The following is a 24,334-nucleotide window of genomic DNA, read 5'->3' on the forward strand; positions in this document are numbered from 1 at the left end:
AACAACGATGACATCAACTACAACAATAAAAAGACAAGGGCAACAAAAGGGAAGATAAATAAATAACAATTACCAAAAAAAAAAAAAGAAAAAAAACTATCTGTATTATTTAATTCCACTTCATTGTCCTCTCTGGTCTTGTGAACTTTCTGGTGGGGCGTCTAGAACGGAAGCCAGTGTCTGGGACAGAGAGCGAGCGGGAGAGGGTGGAGACGAAAATCTTAAATTGGGCATCAGAGGGCGGCTCTTCGTGCGAGTCGGGGGTGTGCGGGTTCTGGCCAGAGAGGGGCGCTGTGGTCGCGGTTGGAGCAGGTCTGGCCCACGTGGTCTCCGCCCCAACCGCCGCGCGCGGCCAGCAGGTGGCGCCGCAGGACAGGTGTCCTGAAACCTGGAAGCCGGAAGCGACAAAGCGGCAAAGCGGAGCGGCGCTACCGGGGTGGGCGGCCGGGCACTCGAGAGCCCGCGGCGGCTGTGCCCTTCACGCCGCTGCCCGCACTTTTCCAGAAAGGGGCGCCGAAGGGCGTCTGGTTGGGGCCCCACGGATGCCCACAGCAGGAGCAGCCCCGAGCCCAGCGCCGCCCCGGGCCCACGGGGAACATGGGCGTACTGAGAGCCGGGCTGTGCCCGGGCCTCTCCCAGGACATGGTCCAGCTTCTACGGAGCCGCGGGATCCGGACAGGTGGCCGCGTGCGCGCGCACTGCTGGGCCAGTACCGCTGCCCGCTTTCCCCGGGAGGGGGCCGCACCCCACCCCGCCCCGCCTGGGCCGCACCCCCCCCCACCCCCCAGGGCTGGGCAGGGTGGGAGCCGGCGAGCCGAAACTCTGCTGGCGCCTATCACAGAGCTCCCCTGGCCTGCCCGCTCTGCGGAAGCTTCGTGACCCGGTTTTACAGAGGAGGCGGCGCCCAGTGTAGGAGGCCGGGCCTCCCTCCCTGCCCTTCAACTGCACGTGTTGTGTTTTGTCAGTGGTGGACCTGGTTTCTGCAGACCTGGAGGAGGTAGCGCAGGCCTGTGGCCTGTCCTATAAGGTGAGCGGCCGCCTCCACGCTGCACTCCTGGGCTAAGTGCTCTCCTGAGGCCAGGGAGTAAAAGCTGGGGCGGGCGGGGGTGGAGGCCCGGAGGGGTGGGGTGCAGGGGAGGAATGAGACAGTGTCTCGCCTGCTCCACCATTGCGGAACACTAGGGCTGTTTCGGGTTCAAGTGCCCCGGGCGGACCCTAGTGACTCTCTACCCCACCCCCTTCTCAGGCCCTGGTTGCTCTGAGGCGGGTACTGCTGGCTCAGTTCTCATCTTTCCCCTTCAATGGCGCCGATCTCTACGACGAACTGAAGAGCTCCACTGCCATCCTGTCCACCGGCCTTGGGAGGTTTGTGTGTGTAGTCGGGAAAGAAATGAGAGGCAGGAGTTGTGGCCGCCTCCAGCTCAGCTGTTGATGTTTGAATCTAGAGAGAGCAGCCAGCATGGGTGGCCCGCCAGGAGTTCTGAGTTTGTTTTACTCTGTAGCAGTGTTTCCCAACCTTGGCCCAGAATTTTCAATTATATGGGGGTGGGGGTGGGTACTGGCCTGTACCTTGTAGGACGATTGGCAGCATCTCTGACCGCTACTCACTAAAGGCCAGTAACATTACCCCTCACCCTATTGTGACATGACCCCCTGGGGCAGAACCTGTCCCAGAACACAGCATACTGTTACTGTTCAGCAGATCTCTAGCCCTGCCTCCCATTTCACTTAATGGGAAAGGAGGGGAACGGGTGGTGGTACACTTAGTAGAGCACACACATTACCATGCACAAGGACCCAGGTTCAAGCACCCCCTCACCTGCGGGGGTACGTGGTGGGGGAGGAGCTTCATGAGCAGTGAAGCAAGTGCTGTAGGTGTCAGTCTCCCCCTCTCAATCTCTTCCTCTACCAAAATGAAAAAAAAATGACTGCTGGAAATGGTGGATTCGTTGTGCAGGCACCGAGCCCCAAGTATAACCCCCTGGTGACAATTACAAAAAAAAAAAAAAGGCCAAAGAGATGTCTCTTTGGCCTGTTTTTTGTGTGTATGTCTTGCCAGTAGCACAGCCCAAGTCTGAGTCCTAGCACCACATGGGAGGTATTATCACGTGGGAAAGCTGTGTACTGCTGTAGCCTCTCTCTCTCTCCCTCTCTCTCTCTCTGAATGGAAATCCACTGTGAATGGAAAAGTCTCTAATAAATTTCGCTAGGAGCAGTGATTTTGTGCATGGATGGGGTAAAGTAAAAATCAATGGGGCAAAAGAGAAAATGGAAGGATTACAATGTACCGAGTGCCTACCATGTGCCACCACAAACTAGGAACCTCTTCATTGACCCTACCAGTAGTGTCGATTGATCTCATTTGAGTTTAGCTCAGGAGGAGCATGTGGCAGAAAAGGAGCCCAGACCCCAGAGTACTGGATCTCCAGGAACTTGGTTTATTCCTCACAGTGTGCAGTGAGTAAGAGGGGCCAGAGAGCTTCCTAAAGGCCATGTTGGTACTTTCCACCAAATTATTTGGAAAGGGAAAGACTTGGAAGATGACAGGTAGTTTCTGGCCAAGGCACTCTGACCTCTTTCCTGGCCTATCTGAACAGAATTTGATGAAAGAACTCTACCACCACAAAGGTCTCTGCATTAGCCTGGCTTGTACTGTTGCCATAAAGTGTCCCTTTGCCAAGGTTCACACAGCACAACACGGTGCTTGCTTCTCTGGGGCTTGAGTCTAACCTGCATCAAACACTGAGTACCTACTGGGTACTGCACAGTGTGAGGTTGCTCCGGTGTCCTTCCCTGAGGACCCCTTTGGGTGCCAGGTTCATGCTGATGGTATAGGTATGAGTGAGGCAGGGCTCCTGCTTTGTGGTGTGGGGACTAGGTGGGAGAGACAAGAACAGGTGAACACCAGAAGTGTAAGCATAAAGACAGAGTGGTTAATAGGAAGCAGACTTGGCCTTTGCGTTCGGGCAGCTTATAAAACCAGCATACTCTAGGAAGCTTTAGGGAACAATCATGTGGTAAACTGGCAGGATGGCAGCCGCAGTGGGTTACTGCAGGGGAGAGCAGAGTACTCCCGGAAAGCTCTGTGAAGGAGGCAGGCCTCGGGCACTGAAGAGTACAGATAGGTTTACAGTGAGTACTTATCAAGAATCAGCACTGATTCTTGGTACCACTTCATGGTACATGGTTACATATATTTGTCACCAATGAGCACGGTGTGACTAAAGTATAGGGAGGTAATGAGGTGATTTGCTCAATATTGAATAGGTAGGGCCTAGGAGATAGCTCACCCAGTAGAGTGTAACTCTTTTTTTAATTTTTTTTTCTTTTTATTTATTTTCCCTTTTGTTGCCCTTTTTGTTGTTGTTGTTGTTGTTGTAGTTATTGATGTCGTTGTTAGGACAGAGAAATGGAGAAAGGAGGGGAAGACAGAGAGGGAGAGAAAGATAGACACCTGCAGACCTGCTTCACTGCCTGTGAAGCGACTCACCTGCTGGTGGGGAGCTGGGGGTGCAAACTGGGATCCTTAAGCCGGTCCTTGTGCCACGTGCACTTAACCCGCTCTGCTACCGCCCGACTCCCTAGACTGGATTCTTTACCCTGTGCAAGGACTCAGGTTTGAGCCTCTGATCACCACATAGGAGCATCTGCATCAGAAAAGCTTCACAAGCAATGGAGCAGTGCTGTGGCATCTTTTCTTTTCTCTCTCACTTTTTTTTTTCCTCGTTGAGTCTAACCCTCTATTTAAAGAAAAGTGGCCAGGAATGGTAGAAGCCAGGAAAGGTGGCCAAAAAAAAAAAAAGGATTGAGCAGAGCAGGTCATATTTGATCAACCAGACATTGGAAATCATGGCTGTTACATTCCTTATGAACTTCACTCATGAGGGGTAAGTGGTGGCCTATTTGGTAGAGCACACAGATTACCCTGCCCAGGGACTCAGATTCAAGCCCCCACGCCCCACCTGTAGAGGAGAAGCATCGTCTACAGTGAAGGAGTGCTGATGCTGTGTCTCTTTCTCCCTCTCTAACTCACTTCCTTCTCCTTTTCTGTCTCTACTAAAAAGAAAAACAACTGGCCTCCGGGAGTTGTGGATTCATCATGCAGGCACGGAGCCCCAGTGATGACCCTGGTGACAGTGAAAAGACATAGAAGAGGAGGAGGAAGAAGGAGAAGAGGGAGAGGCAGGGGGAGGAGAAGGAGGAGGAGAAAAAGACCATGACCACCACTCTTTTAAAAAAATATTTATTTATTTATTTATTTATTTATTCCCTTTTGTTGCCCTTGTTGAAGTTATTATTGCTGTTATTGATGTTGTCGTTGTTGGATAGGACAGAGAAGTGGAGAGAGGAGGGGAAGACAGAGAAGAGGAGAGAAAGATAGACACCTGCAGACCTACTTCACTGCCTATGAAGCGACTCCCCTGCAGGTGGGGAGCCGGGGCTCGAACCTGGATCTTTATGCCGGTCCTTGCACTTTGCACCACATGAGCTTAAGCCACTGCTTAAGCCCGACTCCTGACCACCACTCTTAACTGGAAGACCTGCCTGGAAAGACACCGCCTTGTGACAGTAAGAGCTGTAGCCATTGGGGTATAGATGTGTGAGATGTGTGGGGTGAATGGGGCTGGAAGGAGCGAGGCCAGGGGAGAGCTATGCCAGTGTTGGTGGGAGATGTTACGTCTTCCAGCTAGTGGAGACATAACAAGCTATACAAACTGGTGGGGTGTAGGCAAAGGTAGTGGGAGTCGGGGGGTAGCACATTAGGTTAAGCACAGGTGGCACAAAGCGCAAGGACCAGTGTAAGAATCCCAGTTCCAGCCCCCAGCTCCCCACCTGCAGGGGAGTCGTCTACAGGTGTCTATCTTTCTCTCCCTTTTTCTTTTTCTTTTTTTTATTTTTTTTAAAGATTTTATTTATTTATTGATGAGAAAGATAGGAGAGAGAGAAAGAACCAGACATCACTCCGGTACATGTGCTGCCAGGGATCGAACTCAAGACCTCATGCTTGAGAGTCCAATGCGCTACCTCCCGGACCACTCTCTCCCTTTTTCTACCACCCATCCCTTCTCAATTTCTCTCTGTCCTATTCAACAGTGACAGCAATAACAACAATAAACAAGAGCAAGAAAAAATTAATAATAATAGAAGAAAAAGAAAAAGATGACTCACTAGATTTCTAGACGTCTTCACAGTGTTGATGGACAAGTTCAATGAATATAACTTTTTTTTTTAACCAAAGCACTGCTCAGCTCTGATTTACTATAGAGCTGGGATTGAGCCTGTGGTCACAGAGGGCTCAGGCATGCAAATTTAGCACTCTAACAGGATAACTACATCTTAGCTACATACTTTTTTTTTTTCTCTGCGGCTTGGTGCCTACACAATCACTTGCTCCTGTGGCCTTGTTTTTATTTTCTGATTTTTTTTACACACCCAAACTCTTTAATTTATTTATTTTGCCTTTTGTTGCCCTTGTTTTTCATTGTTGTAGTTATTGTTATTGATGTCGTCATTGTTGGATGGGACAGAGAGAAATGGAGAGAGGAGAGGAAGACAGAAAGGGAGAGAGAAAGACACCTGCAGACCTGCTTTACTACCTGTGAAACAACCCCCCTTCAGGTGGGGATATTTTCTAATTTTTTTTGGATAGGACAGAAAAATTGTGAGGGGAGGGGGAAGATAGAGTGATAGAGAAAGATAGACACCTGCAGACTTGCTTCACCGTTTGTGAGGAGACCTCCTACAGGGGGGGATCCTTGCACCAGTCTTGTGCTTCGCACGCACTATGTGGACTTAACTCAGTGCACTACTACCCAGTCCCCTGCAACATACTTCTTTTCAAAAGATTTTTCTCCGCATCTGCAGGGGGAAAGCTTCATGAGTGGTGGAGCAGGGGGCTGCAGGTGTCTGTCTCTCTTCCTCTCTATCTCCCCTCCTTTCTCAGTTTCTCTCTGTCCTGTCCAATAAAATGGAAAAAATGGCCGCCAGGAGCACTGGATTCTTACTGTAGGCACTGAGCCCCAGTGATAACCCTGGAGGCAAAAAAAAAAGGCAAAATTTTTTTCTAGTGATTTTTTTTTTTTTTAACTTAAAGATTAATGAGAGGGAGACCCAGAGCATCACTCTGGCATACGGACTCCATGCTCAAAAGTCCAGCAATTCATCCATTGCATTACCTCCAGACTTTTTTTTTTTTTTCTAATGATGATATAGAGAATCACTAGTCCAGTCTAATGGTTTTCAGACTTGAACTCACTAACCAGATCACCTGGATGTCTTACTGAAACTCGATATGGTATATTGCCAGTCTCTGATTGGGGTAGGACCAGAGAATTTGCATATCTAACCAGTTCCCAGCTGGTGTTGATTCTGGTATGAGGACAACAGAGAGAACCACTGCTGTCCTGGTACTCGGGGTCCTCTGATCACAGAAGGAGAAATGGAATCCAGGACTTGGTGTTTATTAAATGGAGATGAGGGAGCATCATTGTCTGAAGAACTACAGGCCTAGAGTAGTAACTACAGTGATTTGACCTGTGCTTGTAACCATGAAGTTTCTGGAAGTGAAAAAGAAGGTGCTTAGTAAGATGCGGCTTGAAAAAGGAAAGGAAGAATGCAAAGAATATGCAAAGGGTCACAGGAGATCTTTAAGAACCATTTCAGGGACTGAAGCCCGTGATGATGACTGCAATGTAGGAAAGGTAAGGGTGTGTGTGTGTGTGTGTGTGTGTGTGTGTGTGTGTGTGTGTATGGGTGTGTGTGTGTGTGTGTGTGTGTGTGTTCTGAATACAGAGGCATTGGTATAGGCTATAATGGAGGAGGAACTTAAGCCTACAGGTTGTGGAGTGTGGGTGGTGAGCTGTCTCATGGTGTAGGGCTATAATCTGGATGAGGATTGGCCTAGTTGGCGAAATCTTGTGTATATCCTAAGGCTTCCATTGTAAGGTAAGGGTGTGTGTGTGTGTGTGTGTGTGTGTGTAAATAGAACTAAATAGAACCATTGTATCATTATTTCTCTTGGAGCATTTATTATGTGACAGGCACTGTGCCAGTGCTGGGAATGTGATAGAATTTTGCCCAGGGCACTCTGGGCCAGATGAGGAAGGCAGACAAAAACAAGCAAAATGAAAAATAATTGTAAACACCTAGAACTAACGAGTGAGTTTAACAAGGTCATAGGATAATAAGATCAACACATAAAAGTTAATCGCATTTCTCACAGTGAACATGAGGAAAAAAATTAGGAATGTAATACCATTTACAGTTACTCCAAAGAAAATGAAATATTTCAGTATAAATTGAGCAAAGCACATATAGGATTCATCTGCTGAGAAAAAAAAAGTTCTGATGAATCAAAGGCGACCTGAAGATTTTAGTTTTTCCCAAACTAATCTGTAGACTTAATGCAGTTTCTACCAAATTGCAACAGAATTTTTTTTTTAAAAAAAATTTACTTTATTACTTATGAGAAAGTGTTGCACATGAGACAGACATAAACTAGAGTACCACGCTTGTAGATGGCAGTGCTGGGGTTTAAACTGGGAACCTCTGGCATGCAAGTCTGATGCTCTACCAGTGGAGCCATCTCCCCTGATTCTACAGTGGAATTTTTTTTTCTTTTTAGAAGTAGGCTTAGTCTAGGAAGTCGAATGGTAGTGTAGCGGGTTAAGCGCAGGTGGTACAAAGTGCAAGGACCGGTATAAGGATCCAGGTTCGAGCCCCTGGCTCCCTACCTGCAGGGGAGTCACTTCACAAGTGGTAAAGCAGGTCTGCAGGTGTCTGTCTTTCTCTCCCCCTCTCTGTCTTCCCCTCCTCTCTCCACTTCTCTCTGTCCTATCCAACAACAACGACATCAATAATAATAATAACTAGACCAATAAAACAAGGGAATAAATAAATATTAAAAAAAGAAATGGACTTAGTCTGAAAAGTTACATAGGAAAGCCAGTGACCTAGAACAACTAAAATAATTTTGAAAAAAGAATAAAGTTGGAGGAATCACTTTACCACATATTAAGTTTTAATACTTAGATACAATATTAAAGACAAGCATGGTATTGATGAAAGGATAAACACAGAAATTAGTGAACCATACTAGAGAACCCTAAAAAAAAGACGCACATGACTATGTCAAGCTGATGATTGGCAAAGGAGCAAAAAGCATTGTAGCTGAGAAGGGATAGAGCCTTTGAACAAATGGTGCTGGAGGCATTGAACATCATAGATAGTACATAAAGAAGTCTAAGCCTCAGCTTCATAAGCTATACAAAACTTAAAAATGGATCATCTGTATATAAAAATGTAAAATTAACAAGCTTTTAGAACAAAATTGTTTCACCAAAAGTATGATCATTTTTTAAGATAAAAATTTAATCAAATGGGACTGGGCAGTGGCACATTTGGTTAAGCACACATACTATCAAACATAAGGACCTGGGTGTGAACCCCCACTCCCACCTGCAGGAAGGATGCTTCACAAGTTGTGAAGCAGATCTGCAGGTGTCTATCTTTATCTCCTTCTCTCTGTCTCCCCTTCTCAATTTCTTTCTTGTCCTATCTAATAAAAATTAGGAAGGAAAAAAAAAGCTGCTGCTGATGGCACTGAGCAATTGTTAAATAAGTAATCAAAACCATAAATTAGTCAAGGGCCAGGGAGGCGGTTTAGTAGTAAAGCATGTGTATTGCGTGCATAAGGCCCTTGTTTTGATCCCTAGCACTGCATATGCCAGAGTGGTGCTCAATTTTTTTCTCTCACACAAAAAGTGTAGTAATTTTAAAATAAGCTTGCACACCAATGTTCCTAACTGTTTTATTCAGAGTCACTCCAAACCGGGAACAACCAAATGGTCTTCAGGTAGTGAATTGTTAGGCAAACTGACATATCTATACCATGGGATACTACTCTGTGGTAAAACAAACAAACGGTGATGTCACACCCGATTAAGTGCACATAGCACTAAGCACAAGGACCGGAGTTCAAGCCCCTGGTTCCCCACCTGCAGGGGGGACAAACTTCACAAGTGCTGAAATAGTGCTGCAGGTGTCTCTCTCTCTCTGTCTCCACCTTCCCACTCATTTTCTCTCTGTCACTGTCCAAAATAAGGAAGTAAATAAAAACAAACAAATGTCGATATACACTACTTAGATGAGTTTCAAGGGAAGGCTGAACTGACCTTCAGTCCCAGCCTGTGTCTAGCAGTACTGATACAGCCATGGTAGAGATGCAGAGTAGGTTAGCGGTTGCCAGGGACTTGAAGTTGCTAAGAGGGGTATAGTTGTGCAAAAGGTAGTACAAGGGAACTTAATGGCAATGAAAATGTCCTCTTGGGTGGAGGGTAGATAGCATAATGGTTATGCAAAAGACTCTCATGCCTGAGGCTCCAAAGTCCCAAGTTCAATCCCCGCACCACCATAAGGCAGAGCTGAACAGTTCTCTGGTTAAAGAAAGAAAGAAAGAAAGAAAGAAAGAAAGAAAGAAAGAAAGAAAGAAAATGTCATCTTTCTTGATTGTGGTGGTTATATAAACCTACATGGGTGATAGAATGCACAGAGCTTTACAGACCAGCACATGTATAAACTCTGCTTCACACCAGTGTCAACTTGCAATATGCACTCTAGTAAAACACTTATTTGTAGTGCAGATGGTGCCATTAGAGGAAACTACAGTACACAGACCTCCCTGTACTTAAAACAAAAGATTTTTTGAGGGTCAGGCGGTAGTGCAGTAGGTTAAGTGCACATGGTGCAAAGCTCAAGGCCTGGCGTAAGGATCCTGGTTCATCCCCCGGCTCCCCACCTGCAGGGGGGTCACTTCACAATTGATGAAGCAAGTCTGCAGGTGTCTTATCTTTCTCTCCCCCTCTGATTCCCCTCCTGTTTCGATCTCTCTGTCCTATCCAACAACAATATCAGTGGCAACAATAACAACAACAAGGGCAACAAAATGGGGAAAAATGGCTTCCAGGAACAGTGGATTCATTATGCAGGCACCAAGCCCCAGCAATAACCCTGGAGGAAAGAAAAGAAAAAGATTTTTTGAAACTTCCTGATTCTATAGTTATTTCAAAGTTAAAAAAAAAAAAAAAAAGGGAGTCAGGAGTAGCTCAGCGGGTTAAGCGGATGTGGCGCAAAGCAACCGGCGTAAGGATCCTGGTTTGAGCCCCCGGCTCCCCACCTGCAGGGGAGTCACTTCACAGGCGGTGAAGCAGGTCTGCAGGTGTCTATTTTTCTCTCCCCCTCTCTGTCTTCCCCTCCTCTCTCCATTTCTTTCTGTCCTATCCAACAACGACATTAATAACAACAACAGCAATCACTACCAACAATAAAACAAGGGCAACAAAAGGAAATAAATATTTTTTTAAAAGTTATTGGAAATGCTGTCAAGGAAACCACAAAGGGCTGGAAGGATTTTTTCCCCCCTTAATTGCCACCAGTTATTTGTAGGGCTCGGTGCCTGCATGACAAATCTACTATTCCTGGCTACCATTTTTTTTCCTTTATTTGATAACACAGAGAGACATTGATAGGGGAGGGGGAGGGGGAGATAGAGAGGGAAAAAGAGACCTGCAGACCTACATCACTACTCATGAAGCTTCTCTGTAGGTGGGGAGTGGGGCTTGAACCCAGGTCTTTTTCCATGGTAGCATGTGTGCTTTACCCTGGCCCTTCTTATTTCTTCCTCTGCTCATTTCCCCTTAGTCCTCTGGATTGATTCTCTTTTCTCCTCTTCTCCCATCAGCCTGGACAAACTTCTTGATGCTGGCCTCTATACTGGAGAAATGACTGAATTTGTAGGAGGCCCAGGTAGTGGCAAAACCCAGGTATACATGTGGCAGTAGCCAGGAGGTTTGGGAAAGTGTTGGGCCTCTGAGGGAGTTTATGAGCAGTGTGGAATGGGACTTGCTCTTGGTTCTTTCAATTTGCTGGGCTTTGAGTAAGATTTGGTGGGGGAGTTCACATTCTGGGCCCACTTTGAAGGCTCAGGTTTACCTCAATAAGCCACCTCTCTTCAGGTATGTCTTTGTGTGGCTGCAAACGTGGCCTGTGGTCTGCAGCAGAATGTTCTCTATGTTGACTCTAATGGAGGGCTGACAGCCTCCCGCCTCCTCCAGCTACTTCAAGCCAGAACTCCTGATGAAGAGACACAGGTAGGAAGGCTGGGTTTCTTAAAGGTTCTGACACAGAAAGAACATTGTCCCTTGCCTTGCAATACTTTTGGCCATTTGGATGAATAGTCATTTCTGGCTTTGAAATTTGCTCTTCTATTACCACTTCCTGTATTCTTCAAGCCTTCCCAGTTATCATAACAACTTGGAGGCTCTCCACACATTTTTCCAGGAAACTCTTGTCACATGCCTTTATTCAGGGCTGTTAAATGCCCAGCATCTGTGTTTTTGCCCTATTTGTTGCCTCAGGAAGACATCACTAATCAGCCCTATAGCTTTTTCCAGAGTTATTATTTATTTATTTATTTATTTATTTATTTTTGCCAGAGCACTGCTCAGTTCTGGCCTATGGTGGGATTGAATCTGGGAGGTTCAGGCATACATTGAGTTATTTTTTCTTTAAATGATATATGCATATGTGTGCATATATGATACATAACATATACATACATATATTTTTACTATGTGCACTTAACCTGGCGTGTCACTTTCTGGCCCCCATATACATATATTTATATTCTAGTTCCTGAACAAGAAAGGGAGGCCAGAGGGCTTGGGAGATAGCATAATCGTTATGCAAAAAGTCTTTCATGGGTGGGGCCGGGTGGTGGCACACTTGGTTGAGCACACATGTTACAATGTGCAAGAAGCTGGGTTTGAGCTCTCATTCCCACCTTCAGGGGGAAAGCTTTGCAAATGGTGAAGTAGTGCTGCAGGTGTCTCTCTCTATCATCCCTTTCCTCTCAGTTTCTGGCTGTCTCTATCCAATAAATAAATGATGATAATAATAATAATAATAAAGGTTTTCATGCCTACGGTGCCAAAGGTCTGAGGTTCAATCTCCAGCACCACCATAAGCCAGAGCTGAACAGTGGTCTGGTTAAAATAAGAAAATAGGCCTGGAGAGACAGCAAAATATTTATGCAAAAAGACTTTGATGCCTGAAGCACCAAAGTCTCAAGTTCAATCCCCAACACCACCATAAGCCAGAGCTGAGCAATGCTCTAGTTAAAAAAAAAAAAAGTAATAATAAAGTGAAAATAAAAAAGAAGCCAATGCAACACTCTGACATAAATGATGCCAGGGATTGAACACAAGACCTTGTGCTTATAGGTCCAGAGCTCTACCCCCTGCTAGGTTGCTTCCCACTGAGTACTTTTCTTGTTTGGTTTTACAGCTCAGCGCCCAAGTAAACATCACTGTGAGAACAGGGCCTTTAGGCAAAACCCAGTTACCCCTTCTCTGCTTTAATATCCTTCTTTTTGGTATTTGACTCCATGCTTCATCTTATCCCAAACTCTGCCTCGTCTTTCCCACCCCTTAGGCCAGAGCCCTCCAGAGGATCCAGGTCGTGCATGCGTTCGACATCTTCCAGATGCTGGCTGCGCTACAGGACTTCCGGGCCACTGTGGCTCAGCAGGTGCACCTACTTTTCTGTCCTCTCCTGCTTTACCCAGTTTGCCAGGTGCTATCTGTATGTTGTCAGGTATCCTACTACAGATTTTGTTTGGAACTACAGATGTGCAATCCAGTGAATCCAGCTGAGCTAGCCACTACCAGAGCAGAATTCCTGAGTGCTTCCTATGCCTCATTGTTCACATACCTTTTCCACACTAAATCTCTCCAGTGTAAGAATCATGTCATTCATCTCTGCAGTTTTTTTTTTTTTTTTTTAGATTTTAGTTATTTATTTCTTTATTAATGAGGAAAATGAGGAAGATAGGAAGAAAGAGAAAGAACCAGACATCACTCTGGTACATGTGCTGCCAAGGATTAAACTCAGGACCTCATGTTTGCAAATCCAATGACTTATCGACTGCACCATCTCCCAGACCACCATCTTTGCAATTCTTTACTGGGTCAATTAGGCTTACTTTCAGCTGCAAGTAATAGAGTCTATATGACAGACACTTCAAACTGAAGGACTTTTATATGCATAGGTGTCTGAAGGTTAGTAGGTCTGTAATATTGGGACACTAGGTTGGTGTGTCTGACTCTTTTTTTTTTAAAGACTTTATTTTTTTATGAGAAAGACAGGAGGAGAGAGAAAGAACCAGACATCACTCTGGTACATGTGCTGCCAGGGATCGAACTTGGGACCTCATGACTGAGAGTCCAAAGCTTTATCACTGCGCCACCTCCCAGCCCACATGACTCTCTTTTTTAAAAAATATTCCCCAACACCACCATTAGTCAGAGCTAAGTAGTGCTCTGGTAAAAAAATAAAAATAACAAATAAAATGCTTTAATAGGCAGAGAGAAGAAAGAATATTAAAAAAAAAAAAGAGTCCAGGCTCAAACCAGGATCCTTACGTAGGTCCTTGCACTTCGTGCCACGTGCGCTTCACCTGCTGCGCTACAGCCCAACTCCCAGTACAGAGATGTCTACAACACTCCTAGGTTGTATCAGGGTTTGAACCTAGACCACAATACATGGCAAGACACATATCTTACTCAGTGAACTATTTGGCACCTAGTTCTGATTTAATCCAATCTTCTCTCTTTTTTTTTTAGAGATGTGTGAGGCCAGAAAAGTTCAGTCATTGGTTGCCCTGAGGCACCTACTTATTTAAGACAAAAATTAAACATATCACATATCTCTCAACTCCTAAGCCAAGAGACTATATTCTTTATTTTAGGACAAGTAGATGGCTTATTATCTGTTTTTATATAACATATTCCCACAAACTTGATAGCATAAAACAAAACAACGCATTTATAACCTCACAGTTTCTTTGGGTCAGGAGTCTAGGCACAGGGTAATTAGATCCTCTGCTCAGGATCTTACTAAACTGTATCTAAGTTGTCAGCTGTATTGTTTGAGTTTTTTGTTTTGTTTTATTTGTTCATCACTGAAACTTTATCACTTGAAGCTGACTTTTTCAGATAGAAAGACAGAGACAGAGAGAAAGGGACCAGAGAGAGAGAGAAAGGAACCACAACACCAAAACTTCTGTTGAGGGGGGGCGGGGGGAGGCTCAAACCTGGGTCATGCCATGACAAAGCAAATACAATGTGTGTGTCTGTGTTTTAATACGTGATAAATCATGTACTTACCTGCTAGGCTATCTTTAAGGCACCTACTAGGGTATGTACTATAAGTAGGATTCTTGGTGGGTTTTTTTGTTTGTTTTTAAGATTTTTTAAATCATTAATGAGAAAGATAGGAGAGATATTTAATTCAAGATATTTAATTAATTTCTGTTTATTCATTTAAACCAGAGGATCACTGTGGCACATGGGGTCCTGGGGATCATACTTAGGACTTCATGCTTCAAAGTTCAGCGCCTTACTCACTGTGCTACTCCCAGGCCCCCAACCCATAGCTTCTTTATTCTGTCACCCATAGATAGACATTTAGGTTACTCCCATTCCTTGGCTACTGTGAATAATGCAGTTATAAATGTAGATAGTGCACAGTCTTTTTTTTTTTTTTTAATTAGGGCAAAGAGAAATTGAGAGGGAGGGGAGGGAGAGATAGAGAGGAAGAGCGACAATGAGATGAGACACCTGTAGCCCTGCTTCATCACTCATGAAACTTTCCCCCTGCAGGTGGGGACCAGTGGCTTGAAGCTGGGCCCTTGCACACTGTAATGTGAGCACTTAACCAGATGCATCACCGCCTGGCCCCAACACACAGTCTTATAAATAATACTACCTAGTCCTCTGACATATTAGTCAGAGGCAAGTCACAGGATTAAATCGTAGTGAAAGAATAGAAGTTTTTCAAAGTATTGACAACTAGAGTTGAGGCTCATAGGACAACATTAGGTCCTGGCTGAAACAGATAACCTGATAACTCTTTAGTTACAAATAAGAAAAAATCGCCATACTTTTTACCCAGAAACTTCAACCTGCTTGTCCAGAAGTGGTATGGATATTTTTTCTTTTTGTCATCACTAGGTCATTACCACTCAGGACTGATTTTTTCAGTAGGAAGCAAAGGTGGAGGTTAGAAGATAGAGAAGGAAAGACTGAAACTTCCTTTCTTTTTTTCTTTTTTAATATTTATTTATTCCCTTGCCCTTGTTTTATTGTTGTAGTTACTGATGTCATTGGTGTTGGATAGGACAGAGAGAAATGAAGAGAGGAAGGGAACAGAATGGGGGAGAGAAAGACACCTGCAGACCTGCTTCACTGCTTGTGAAGCAACTCCCCTGCAGGTGGGGAGCAGGGGGGCTCAAACCGGAATCCTTATGCTGGTCCTTGTGCTTTGCACCACCTGAGCTTAACCCACTGCAATACCACCAGGCTCCCAAAACTTCCTTTCAAATGATAGGGACCAGGCTTAAACCTGGGTTGTGAATATAACAGAGCAGGTGCACTATCCAAGTTAGCTCAAGTGAGCTATTTTTCTGGCCCTAGAGATGGTAAGGAAAGGCTAAATGATTTGTTTTAACATTGCTTTTCTGTACTTTCATCTCTTAAACTGATGACTAGACAAAATTAAGTAACTGGAAGATAAAGGAATACATGCAGGTGATGCTGAATAGCTGAGATTTGAGTAACATTAAGCAAAAAAGCTTAAAAAAAAAAGTAAGGGACTAGGTGGTGGCACACCTGGTTGAGCGCACATATTACAGTATGCTGCCGGGCTTGCGTCGCAGGATAGAGACCAGGAACTCATGGCGGAGTGATAATACAATTCTTTATTCATGTGGGAGCCCCAGAGTCGGGTATGAGCACAATGGGTTAAGCTCATGGCACCAAACCTCTGTGGCCTGCGTCCGCCTCCCTGTCTGCACACCTGCCCTCCTCCAGGTCGGGACACGGAAAGAGAGAAACCAGAAACAGAAGTGGTTTTTTATAGGATAAAAACCAGAAGTGGCAAGTCAGAAACGGAAATGGCTAGGAAAAGGGGTGGAGAAAGGAATAAGGCACTCTGGGAGCTTTCTTAGCAACTGTTGTGATGATTTCACCTGGTGGGATTAATGTTACCCTACAGGCAGGGTGGGTCTTGAGGTAGAAAGAAGATAGATCAATGGGTGGGGATCTTTCAGGCAAAACAGTTATTATGTAAGTAGGCCATACTATCAGCAATGCAGGATGGAGCAGGGGGGCTGGCTTAATGCCCGACAGTAGGCAAAGACTGGGGTTCAAATCCCAGTCCCTACCTGCAGGAGGAAAGTTTTGTGAGTGGTGAAACAATAATACAGGTCTCTCTCTTAAAAAAATTTTTTTTATTATCCTTATTTATTGGATAGAGACAGCCAGAAATAGAGAAGGGGGAGATAGGTAGAGAGACAGAGAGACACCTACAGCTCTGCTTCACTACTCACAAAACTTTCCCCTGCAGGTAGGGACTGGGCTCAAATCTGGGTCCTTGCACATTGTAGCATGTGTGCTCAACCAGGTGTACCACCTCCTGGGCCCTCTCTCCCTCTCTATCACCTCCTTCCCTCTCAATTTCTGGCTGTCTCTATTCAGTAAATAAAGATTAAAAAAGGAAAAAAGGAGGTGCTGAGCTTTAGTGCACTGGGTTAAGCAAACACAGTGCAAAGCATAAGTACCGACACAAGGATCCCAACCCTACCTGCAGTGGAGTTGCTTCACAAGCAGTAAAGCAGGTCTGCATGTGTCTGTCATTCTCTCCCCCTCTCTGTCTTCCCCTCCTCTCTCAATTTATCTCTGTCCTATCCAACAACAACAGTAGCAACAACAATAACAACAACAATGGAAAAAAGGGGAGGGCTTCTAGGAACAATAGACTCATAGTGCAGGTACTGAGCCCCAGCAATAACCCTAGAGGCAAAAAAAAGTTGTGGAAACAAAAACAACGTATGACTTGTATCTAAGAGAAGCATAGGAAGCTGGGGTTCATACAAACTAGGAGGATCCTAAGGCTAAACTGAGCCATAAATTTTGGTTTCAATAGATGGCATTAGTGCTCCTCATAAGTAAAAACTATCTATATTTGCCCTCATTTTATACATGGGAGATGAGCCCAGAGAGGAATGATATAAGAGACAATGAAAGAACGAGAAGGTGAAACTCTAGCAAGGAAAGCTAGGAATTTAGGAAGCTAGCAGGGGGCCAGGCAGTGGCACAGTTGGTTGAGCACAAGCTACAATCCTCAAGGACCCGGGGTCAAGCCCCTGGTCCCCACCAGCAGGGGAGGAGCTTCACAAGCAGTGAAGCAGGTCTGCAGGTGTCTTTCTCTTCCCTTCTCTGTCTTCCCCTCCTCTCTCCATTTCTCTCTGTCCTATCCTATAACAACAATAATGGCGGCAACAAAAGTGAATAAATAAATAAATATTTAAAAAAAAAGAAGTCACCCCAGGGAATTTAAACCCAGTGACATCACAGAGAGAGGGAGTTGGGTGGTAGCACAGCGGGTTAAGCGCAAACACGTGGCGCAAAGTGCAAGGACCAGTGTAAGGATCCCGGTTCGAGCCCCCGGCTCCCTACCTGCAGGGGGTTGCTTCACAAGCGGTGAAGCAGGTCTGCAGATGTCTGTTTCACTCTCCCCCTCTCTGTCTTTCCCTCCTCTCTCCATTTCTGTCTGTCCCTTCCAACAACGACAACATCAATAACAACAATAACTACAACAATAAAACAACAAAGGCAACAAAAGGGAATAAATAAATATTTTTTAAAAAAACAAAAAAGGCCACTGACAAAACCCCTGACTCTTGAGTTGAGATTTCTCAAATTTAGTGGCTTGAGATATGTGATCTATTGTGATTTCAAACCCTCTCTGTGTACCCAAGTCTTGTAAATGGTTACACATAGAAATGAGTTGGGAAGAAAAGACAACTGCTAAAATTCTAGGGTGCCTGGACAGCTGTATTTTGGGTGGAAGGAAGTTATGTATTGCCAATTTGTCCTGTAATGGATGTCCCTGGAAACCAACTGGTTCATGGCCATTGTTTCCACCTACTTCTCACCCCCAGGTGAGCAGTTCTTCAGGGACTGTGAAGGTGGTGATTGTGGACTCAGTCACTGCAGTGGTCTCCCCACTTCTGGGAGGTCAGCAGAGGGAAGGTGAGTGGACTCTGGTCAGAGCCCTGGGTCAGGGGATGTGATCCCACCTCCCAACTATGGAATCATGTCTGGCTCACCTGCCCATTCCTTGCTGCACTCCTCTCTTTTCTTCCTCCAGGCTTGGCCTTGATGATGCAGCTGGCCCTAGAGCTAAAGACCCTGGCCCGGGACCTTGGTGTAGCGGTGGTGGTAAGGAAGTGGGTGTAACAAGAGTCTGTCTTATCTATGAATCTGGGCTTCCCAAAAGGGGAGATAAACTTGATGTGTAGTTATAGCTGTTTTATTTCTCTTAAAAGCAGCTCTGTACCCAAATAGTGACCCTGTAGGATGGATGCTATCTAGGAAACTGGGACAGTGAAGGGTTCAGGCCACAGATAAGCAAGGGATCAGGGCTAATTTTGTGTTCTGTTTTTAGATTTATTCATTTATTTTTATGAAAAATGGAGAATGAGAGAGAAAGAAGACTGGAAAACTGCTTAGCTCTGATAGATGATGGTGCTGAGGCTCAAACCTAGGGCCTCTGGGACCTCAGGAATGCAAATGCTGTGTGTTTAGGAATAATAAGTGAACATCCATTTTTTTAAGGGTCACAGGGCACATCCATCCTTATTTCAAATTAATTTATTATGTTTTATTTGCAGGGACAGAGAGAAACTGAGGGGAGAAAGTGAGATAGAATATCTGCAGCACTGCTACACCACAAGTGAAGCTTCCCCCCTGAAGGTGGGGGTTGGGGACAAGAACCTGGGCTCTTGGGGGTCAGGTGGTAGCATGGCGGGTTAAGCGCAGTTGGCATGAACAAGGGCAAACAACAAAGGCGGCAGTCGGGCTATAGCGCAGTGGGTTAAGCACAGGTGGCGCAAAGCACAAGGTCGGCATAAGGATCCCGGTTCGAGCCCCTGGCTCCCCACCTGCAGGGGAGTCGCTTCACAAGCGGTGAAGCAGGTCTGCAGGTGTCTGTCTTTCTCTGCCCCTCTCTGTCTTCCCCTCCTCTCTCCATTTCTCTCTGTCCTATCTAACAACGACGACATCAATAACAATAATAACTACAACAACAATGAAAAACAACAAGGACAACAAAAGAGAAAATAAATAAAAATATTAAAAAAATTTTAAAAACAAACAAAGGCAACAAAGGGGGAAAAAAACATACTTAAAAAAAAAAAGAACCTGAGGTCTTGCACATTGTAGCATGTACATTCAGTCAGGTGTGCCACTGCCCACCCCACTGAATATCCTTATAACTAATCTTTCTTCATATGTCAAATTATTTCTCATATGCATTTATTTTTTTAATTTTTTAATATTTATTCCCTTTTGTTGCCCTTGTTTTATTGTTGTAGTTATTATTGTTGTTGTTATTGATGTTGTTGTTGTTGGATAGGACAGAGAGAAAGGGAGAGAGGAGGAGAAGACAGAGGAGGAGAGAAAGATAGACACCTACAGACCTGCTTCACCGCCTGTGAAGTGACTCCCCTGCAGGTGGGGAGCCGGGGACTCGAACCGGGATCCTTAACGCCAGTTTGTGCTTTGCGCCAACTGCACCTAACCCTACTGCACTACCACCCGACTCCCATGTATTTGTTTTTTATTTACTGGATAGAGAGGGGAAGATATTGAGGAAGGGACAGAGAGAGACACCTGTACCCCTGCTTTACCACTTGAAAACTTTCTTCCTTCACATTGTATCTGGAGGCTTGAACCTGGATCCTTATGTGTAGGATACTCAGCTCCTAGGTCCACATTATTTCTTTTTTTTAAAAAAATGCTTATTTTTATTATTGCATAGAGACAGAAATTGAGAGGAGAGCAAAAGAGAGGGAAAGAGACAGACACCTGCAGCCCTGCTTCACCACTTGGGAAGCTTTCTCCTTGCAGATGGGAACCAGGGGCTTGAACCTGGATCCTTACACACTGAAATGTGTGTGCTTAACCAGGTGAGCCACTGCCTGGCCCCTCACATTATTTCTTTAAACTCCTGAAAATATAACAACTGAGTTGGTAATGCTTTTATTTTAAATGTTTAAATATGACATTGTATGGCCTAGGAGGTGGCACAGTGGATGAAGCAGTGGACTTTCAAGCATAAGCTCCCAAGTTCAATCCCCAGCAGTGCTTGTGCCAGAGTGATGCTCTGGTGTTCTGAGTTGGTTGAGCACAAGCTACAACCCTCAAGGACCTGGGGTCAAGTCCCCGGCTCCCCACCTGCAGGGGAGTTGCTTCACAAGCAGTGAAGCGGGTCTGAGGGTGTCTATCTTTCTCTCTCCCTCTCTGTATCCCCCCCCCATTTCTCTCTGTCCTATCCAACAACAACGGCGTCAATAACAAGAACAATAATAACTACAGCAACAATAAAAAACAACAAGGGCAACAAAAGGGAAATATATATATGAAAGCAACAAAGATAAAACAGGTGGAACTCCATGGATGGTGGAGCATCCTCTACGTCTTTCTCACAAAAACAAAAGTTGAGACAGGGAGATAACGCAATTGTAGAATGCATACTTTGCAAGTGTGAGGCCCTGGGTTGACTCACCAGCATCACTGGTGAGATAAAATTGGGCCGTAGAGGAGGTAGCTTACTAGGGAAGGTGCATACCTTGCTAATCAAGTGGCCCAGGTTCAAGCCCCAGCATCATGGGAGTTGCTATGGCACCAGAGGAGGCTCTGATATTGTGATGTATCTTTCTGAATAAAAAATCAGCCTGGAGCAGTGAAGTCGTATATGCATGAGGGTCCAGCTCTGCCAAAAAAATAAAGAAATAAAATAGATAGGACATTGCTAGATTTCCAGGAAGGTTGGCTATATTAATTTGTGCATCCATGGACAATGAAAGAGGATCTGTTTTCCTATTCTCTGGTTCTTAAAGTGGATCCCAAGACCCATATTCCCCTAGTTTAGGATGTATGTAATCACCCTGTCTGTGCCAGGCTTTGCCTTAAGCAGTGGAAATTTGATGATGAACTAATCACAGCTCCTCCTCTGGGGACGGGCGGACTTTATCAGAGACTGCTGAGACTCACATTGCTTCCCCATGACTAGCCTGGGCAGATTAGAGCTGGCTGACTAGAGCAGGATCCCTCTTTTACCATCCTCCACATCCTCCCCACTCCCAGTATACACAGACACTGTCCTCTATACAAAGGGCTAGGTAGGCAAGGTCTCAGGAGGCCTGTCTGCTGAACTGGGAGTGTAGAAGGCCCTCAGGAAAGTGCTGCCAACACTGCTTATTAACAGTCACATGCTCTATCACCATCTGACTGGTGTCAAATCTGAGCCATTGTTGTTCAGTGGATAGAGATGGGCATAGTGAGAAGCTCAGAGTTCTGTTTTCAGGCCTCCTGCTGATAAGTTAAAGAACCCTGGGAGAATCATTTTTCAGTGGTAGGCCTCAGTTTTCTCATCTGTTTAATGAAGTAGGAGACCTATTCTGTTAAGTTATCTATGTTAATATTATGGATCTACAAATCTCTGGCTTTTCCCTTTTTAAAAATATTTATTTCATGAGAGAGAGACTGAGCCAGAATCCCTTATACTGGGAGCCTCAGTCTTACAAGTCTCATGCTTTACCATTGAACTATTTTCCCAATTTCTCTTTGGCTCTTTCACTGTAGGTGACTAATCACGTGACCAGAGACAGGGACAGCGGAAAGCTTAAACCTGCCCTTGGACTTTCCTGGAGCTTTGTGCCCAGCACTCGGATTCTCCTAGATCTTGGCGAAGGGACAGGAGCATCAGGCAGTTGGCGCTCTGCATGTCTGACCAAATCTCCCCGTCTGGTGAGCTGGCCCCTGGGGAAAGCTGGGAGTCTCAACCCAGATGTCTCAGTTCTTGGATGCTGAGACCCTGTGACATCTTACTGGGTTGCTTAACTAAAAAACTTAGACTTCTCTCATTTTTCCAGCCAATAGGTTCCCAGGAGATGGTGGACTTTGAGAGCTGGGGGGCTCCAGAACAGAGCCCAACATTATAGGGAGACCCAGTATGACTGTACTGTCAATAGAAATGGGAGAAGCATGGAGTCTTTTCTGTTCCCTGCCACTCAGCACTTAGGGTGGCAATAGAAGTTCTCAGGCTGAGAAGAAATGACATCTTGGTTTCCTCAGCAACTCTCTCTGAAACTGCAAGCCAGAGAGGATATTGTGGTGGAGACACCAAGACGTTCATAATGATTGATGCCTTTGTTTCTACTACACATTTCCAGTGGGAGCCAAGTTCACCCTGGCTTGATGTATGTCTGGAGAAATCTTTAGAGACTACATGGGTGACTACATGGGTGACTATAGGCACCATCATGTCTGTGGTCCATCCTAGCCCAGTGGCGGAGCCATGAAGTCTTGAACTTTCTTTTGCTTGTCTTTTTTGTTAATGTTGCCTCTGTTTTTCCATCTGTAAAATAGGGTTGCCTTTCCCTTAGCTGTCTCTGAACTGCTGGCTGGAACTTTATACATGCAAAATTCTTCATCTGTTTCCTACCTTAAAAATATAAGAAATTTTCCTGAACCCCACTGTCACCTGATTTCTCCTCAGAGGTTGTTTTTAACCCTCTCCCCCACCACTATGGGTCCCCAAAGTGGTTATTCCTCTTGCTGATTTGGTTTCACACACCTGCAGGCATCACCATGGCTAGGTGAGAATGTGAGCTCACTACAGTCCCAGGGATATAATTTACAGGAAATGACCTGCTAGTGGGGAATCCAGCTACTTGTTTAATATGCATGGTGCTCCGTGGGGCCCCACTACAGGATAGAGTAACCAAGGGTGCTGAACCATGGCCTCGTCCATAAACAGATAGTGTAGAATTTGCACAGTAAATAGAGCCAGCTGGGAAAATTGATGCTGACGTAAATAATACATGGCAAATGTAGTCCTTTATGCAGAAACTCATTGCTGGTGGCTCTGAGGTACAATATAATTACTCCTCTCTTCCTGCCAGCTGTACTACAGCCTAGTGCCCATGTGTACGAAATCACCTCACTGTCTCTTAGCAGCAATGCACCCATCCATTTGTCTGAGAGCTGTAACCCTGGCGAGAGGCATGGAGGACACCAGGGAAGGGAAATAAAGGCAAAAAAAAGAAATGAGCAGGATTGTTTATTGATCACTTTTTTTTTTTTAAAGGGAGGTGGCCTCTCGGGTAGAGAGCCTGTTGTGTAATTAATTAGTTATCTCAGCTGCAGGAAAGGGGTCACAGTTACAGGAGGAAGATTATATTTAGTGATGACAAAGGCAACAAGGATAGAAAAGCAAGAAGCACAGAGGATTAAGAAAGAGCAGCAAACTGGCCTGACGGTATGTAGGTGCCTGAGTGAGGATCGGGTTGGTGAGCCTGAGACTAGGGTATACTGACATTGCTGCTTTCACAGAAGACCCACAGGAGCAATTAATCTTCCTCTGACCATGGGTGGGTGACAGTTTCAGTTGGTAGGAAGCAATACCTTATGCTAAGGAGTAGGACATAGAATCACCATTCATACCTTTTGGGTACCCTGACCCAAGATAACAAGCAATCAGCATTCTTTTTGACTCCAGGGGGTATGTTTTGCAGTTTTTCTGCACAGAACAATAAAAGTTGGAGTCAGTAAATATTCCACCCTGAGCATATCTGCCTTGTTCCCTGTATGTGGTAAGTCAGGGACTGTTCCCCTGATTGAGAAAGTAGAATAATGTCATTGGAGAGGCCTATCAGGATCATCTCACTAATCTCATCACCAGGGACTTGCTCAAGTATGCTACCTATATGTCCTTTACTGCTGAGTCACCTCCCCAGTCAATTTTCTTTTCTTTTTTCTTTTTTTAAAAAATTTTTTAAAAAATTCCTTTTCGTTGCCCTTGTTGTTTTTATTGTTGTAGTTATTATTGATGCCATTGTTGTTGGACAGGACAGAGAGAAATGGAGAGAAGAAGGGAAGACAGGGGGAGAGAAAGATAGACACCTGCAGACATCTTTGTTTATGCAGATAGACACTGCGACTCCCCCTACAGGTGGGGAGTCATGGGCTGGAACTGGGATCCTTACACCAGTCCTTGAGCTTCTTGTCATGTGTGTTTAACCTGCTGCGCTATTACCCAGCCCCCTGGGCCCCCTATTTCTATGTTTTTATGAAGGAGAGAGAGGGAGAAACACCAAAAACACCACTCCACCACCCATGGATTCAACCTGTTTTTGTCTTTAATGCTTTCA

The 24,334-nt window shown here is 45.1% G+C and overlaps 1 protein-coding gene across 4 annotated transcripts; it reads left to right on the forward strand.

The window, feature by feature from the left end:
* The first annotated feature begins 380 nt into the window (after positions 1 to 380).
* RAD51D (RAD51 paralog D) lies at positions 381 to 22,653 on the forward strand. 4 transcript variants are annotated; one of them, XM_060203959.1, is made up of 11 exons: positions 381 to 679; positions 966 to 1,027; positions 1,247 to 1,365; positions 10,739 to 10,820; positions 11,013 to 11,147; positions 12,490 to 12,585; positions 18,059 to 18,149; positions 18,268 to 18,346; positions 18,791 to 18,872; positions 21,765 to 21,929; positions 22,055 to 22,653. In XM_060203959.1, exons 1-11 carry the CDS (start codon positions 598 to 600, stop codon positions 22,121 to 22,123), a joined length of 1,062 nt encoding a protein of 353 aa, XP_060059942.1. In that variant the 5' UTR covers positions 381 to 597; the 3' UTR covers positions 22,124 to 22,653. The 4 variants fall into 4 exon arrangements, 3 of the variants coding, with proteins under 3 accessions (XP_060059942.1, XP_016040979.1, XP_007517000.1); XR_009553125.1 differs by lacking the exon at positions 22,055 to 22,653 and having other exon boundaries at positions 18,268 to 18,338; positions 21,765 to 21,890; XM_007516938.3 differs by lacking the exon at positions 18,791 to 18,872 and having other exon boundaries at positions 382 to 679; positions 18,268 to 18,338.
* Positions 22,654 to 24,334: the final 1,681 nt, after the last annotated feature.

This window comes from Erinaceus europaeus, chromosome 12 (assembly GCF_950295315.1).
Source record: "Erinaceus europaeus chromosome 12, mEriEur2.1, whole genome shotgun sequence".
NCBI lineage: Eukaryota > Metazoa > Chordata > Mammalia > Eulipotyphla > Erinaceidae > Erinaceus > Erinaceus europaeus.

Coding starts and splice junctions, on each gene's coding strand:
- RAD51D (XM_060203959.1), top strand. CDS start 598: ATGGGCGTACTGAGAGCCGGGCTGTGCCCGGGCCTCTCCCAGGACATG. Junction 10,821..11,012: donor CAGGTAGTGGCAAAACCCAG/GTATACATGTGG, acceptor ACCTCTCTTCAG/GTATGTCTTTGTGTGGCTGC. Junction 11,148..12,489: donor CTCCTGATGAAGAGACACAG/GTAGGAAGGCTG, acceptor CCCACCCCTTAG/GCCAGAGCCCTCCAGAGGAT.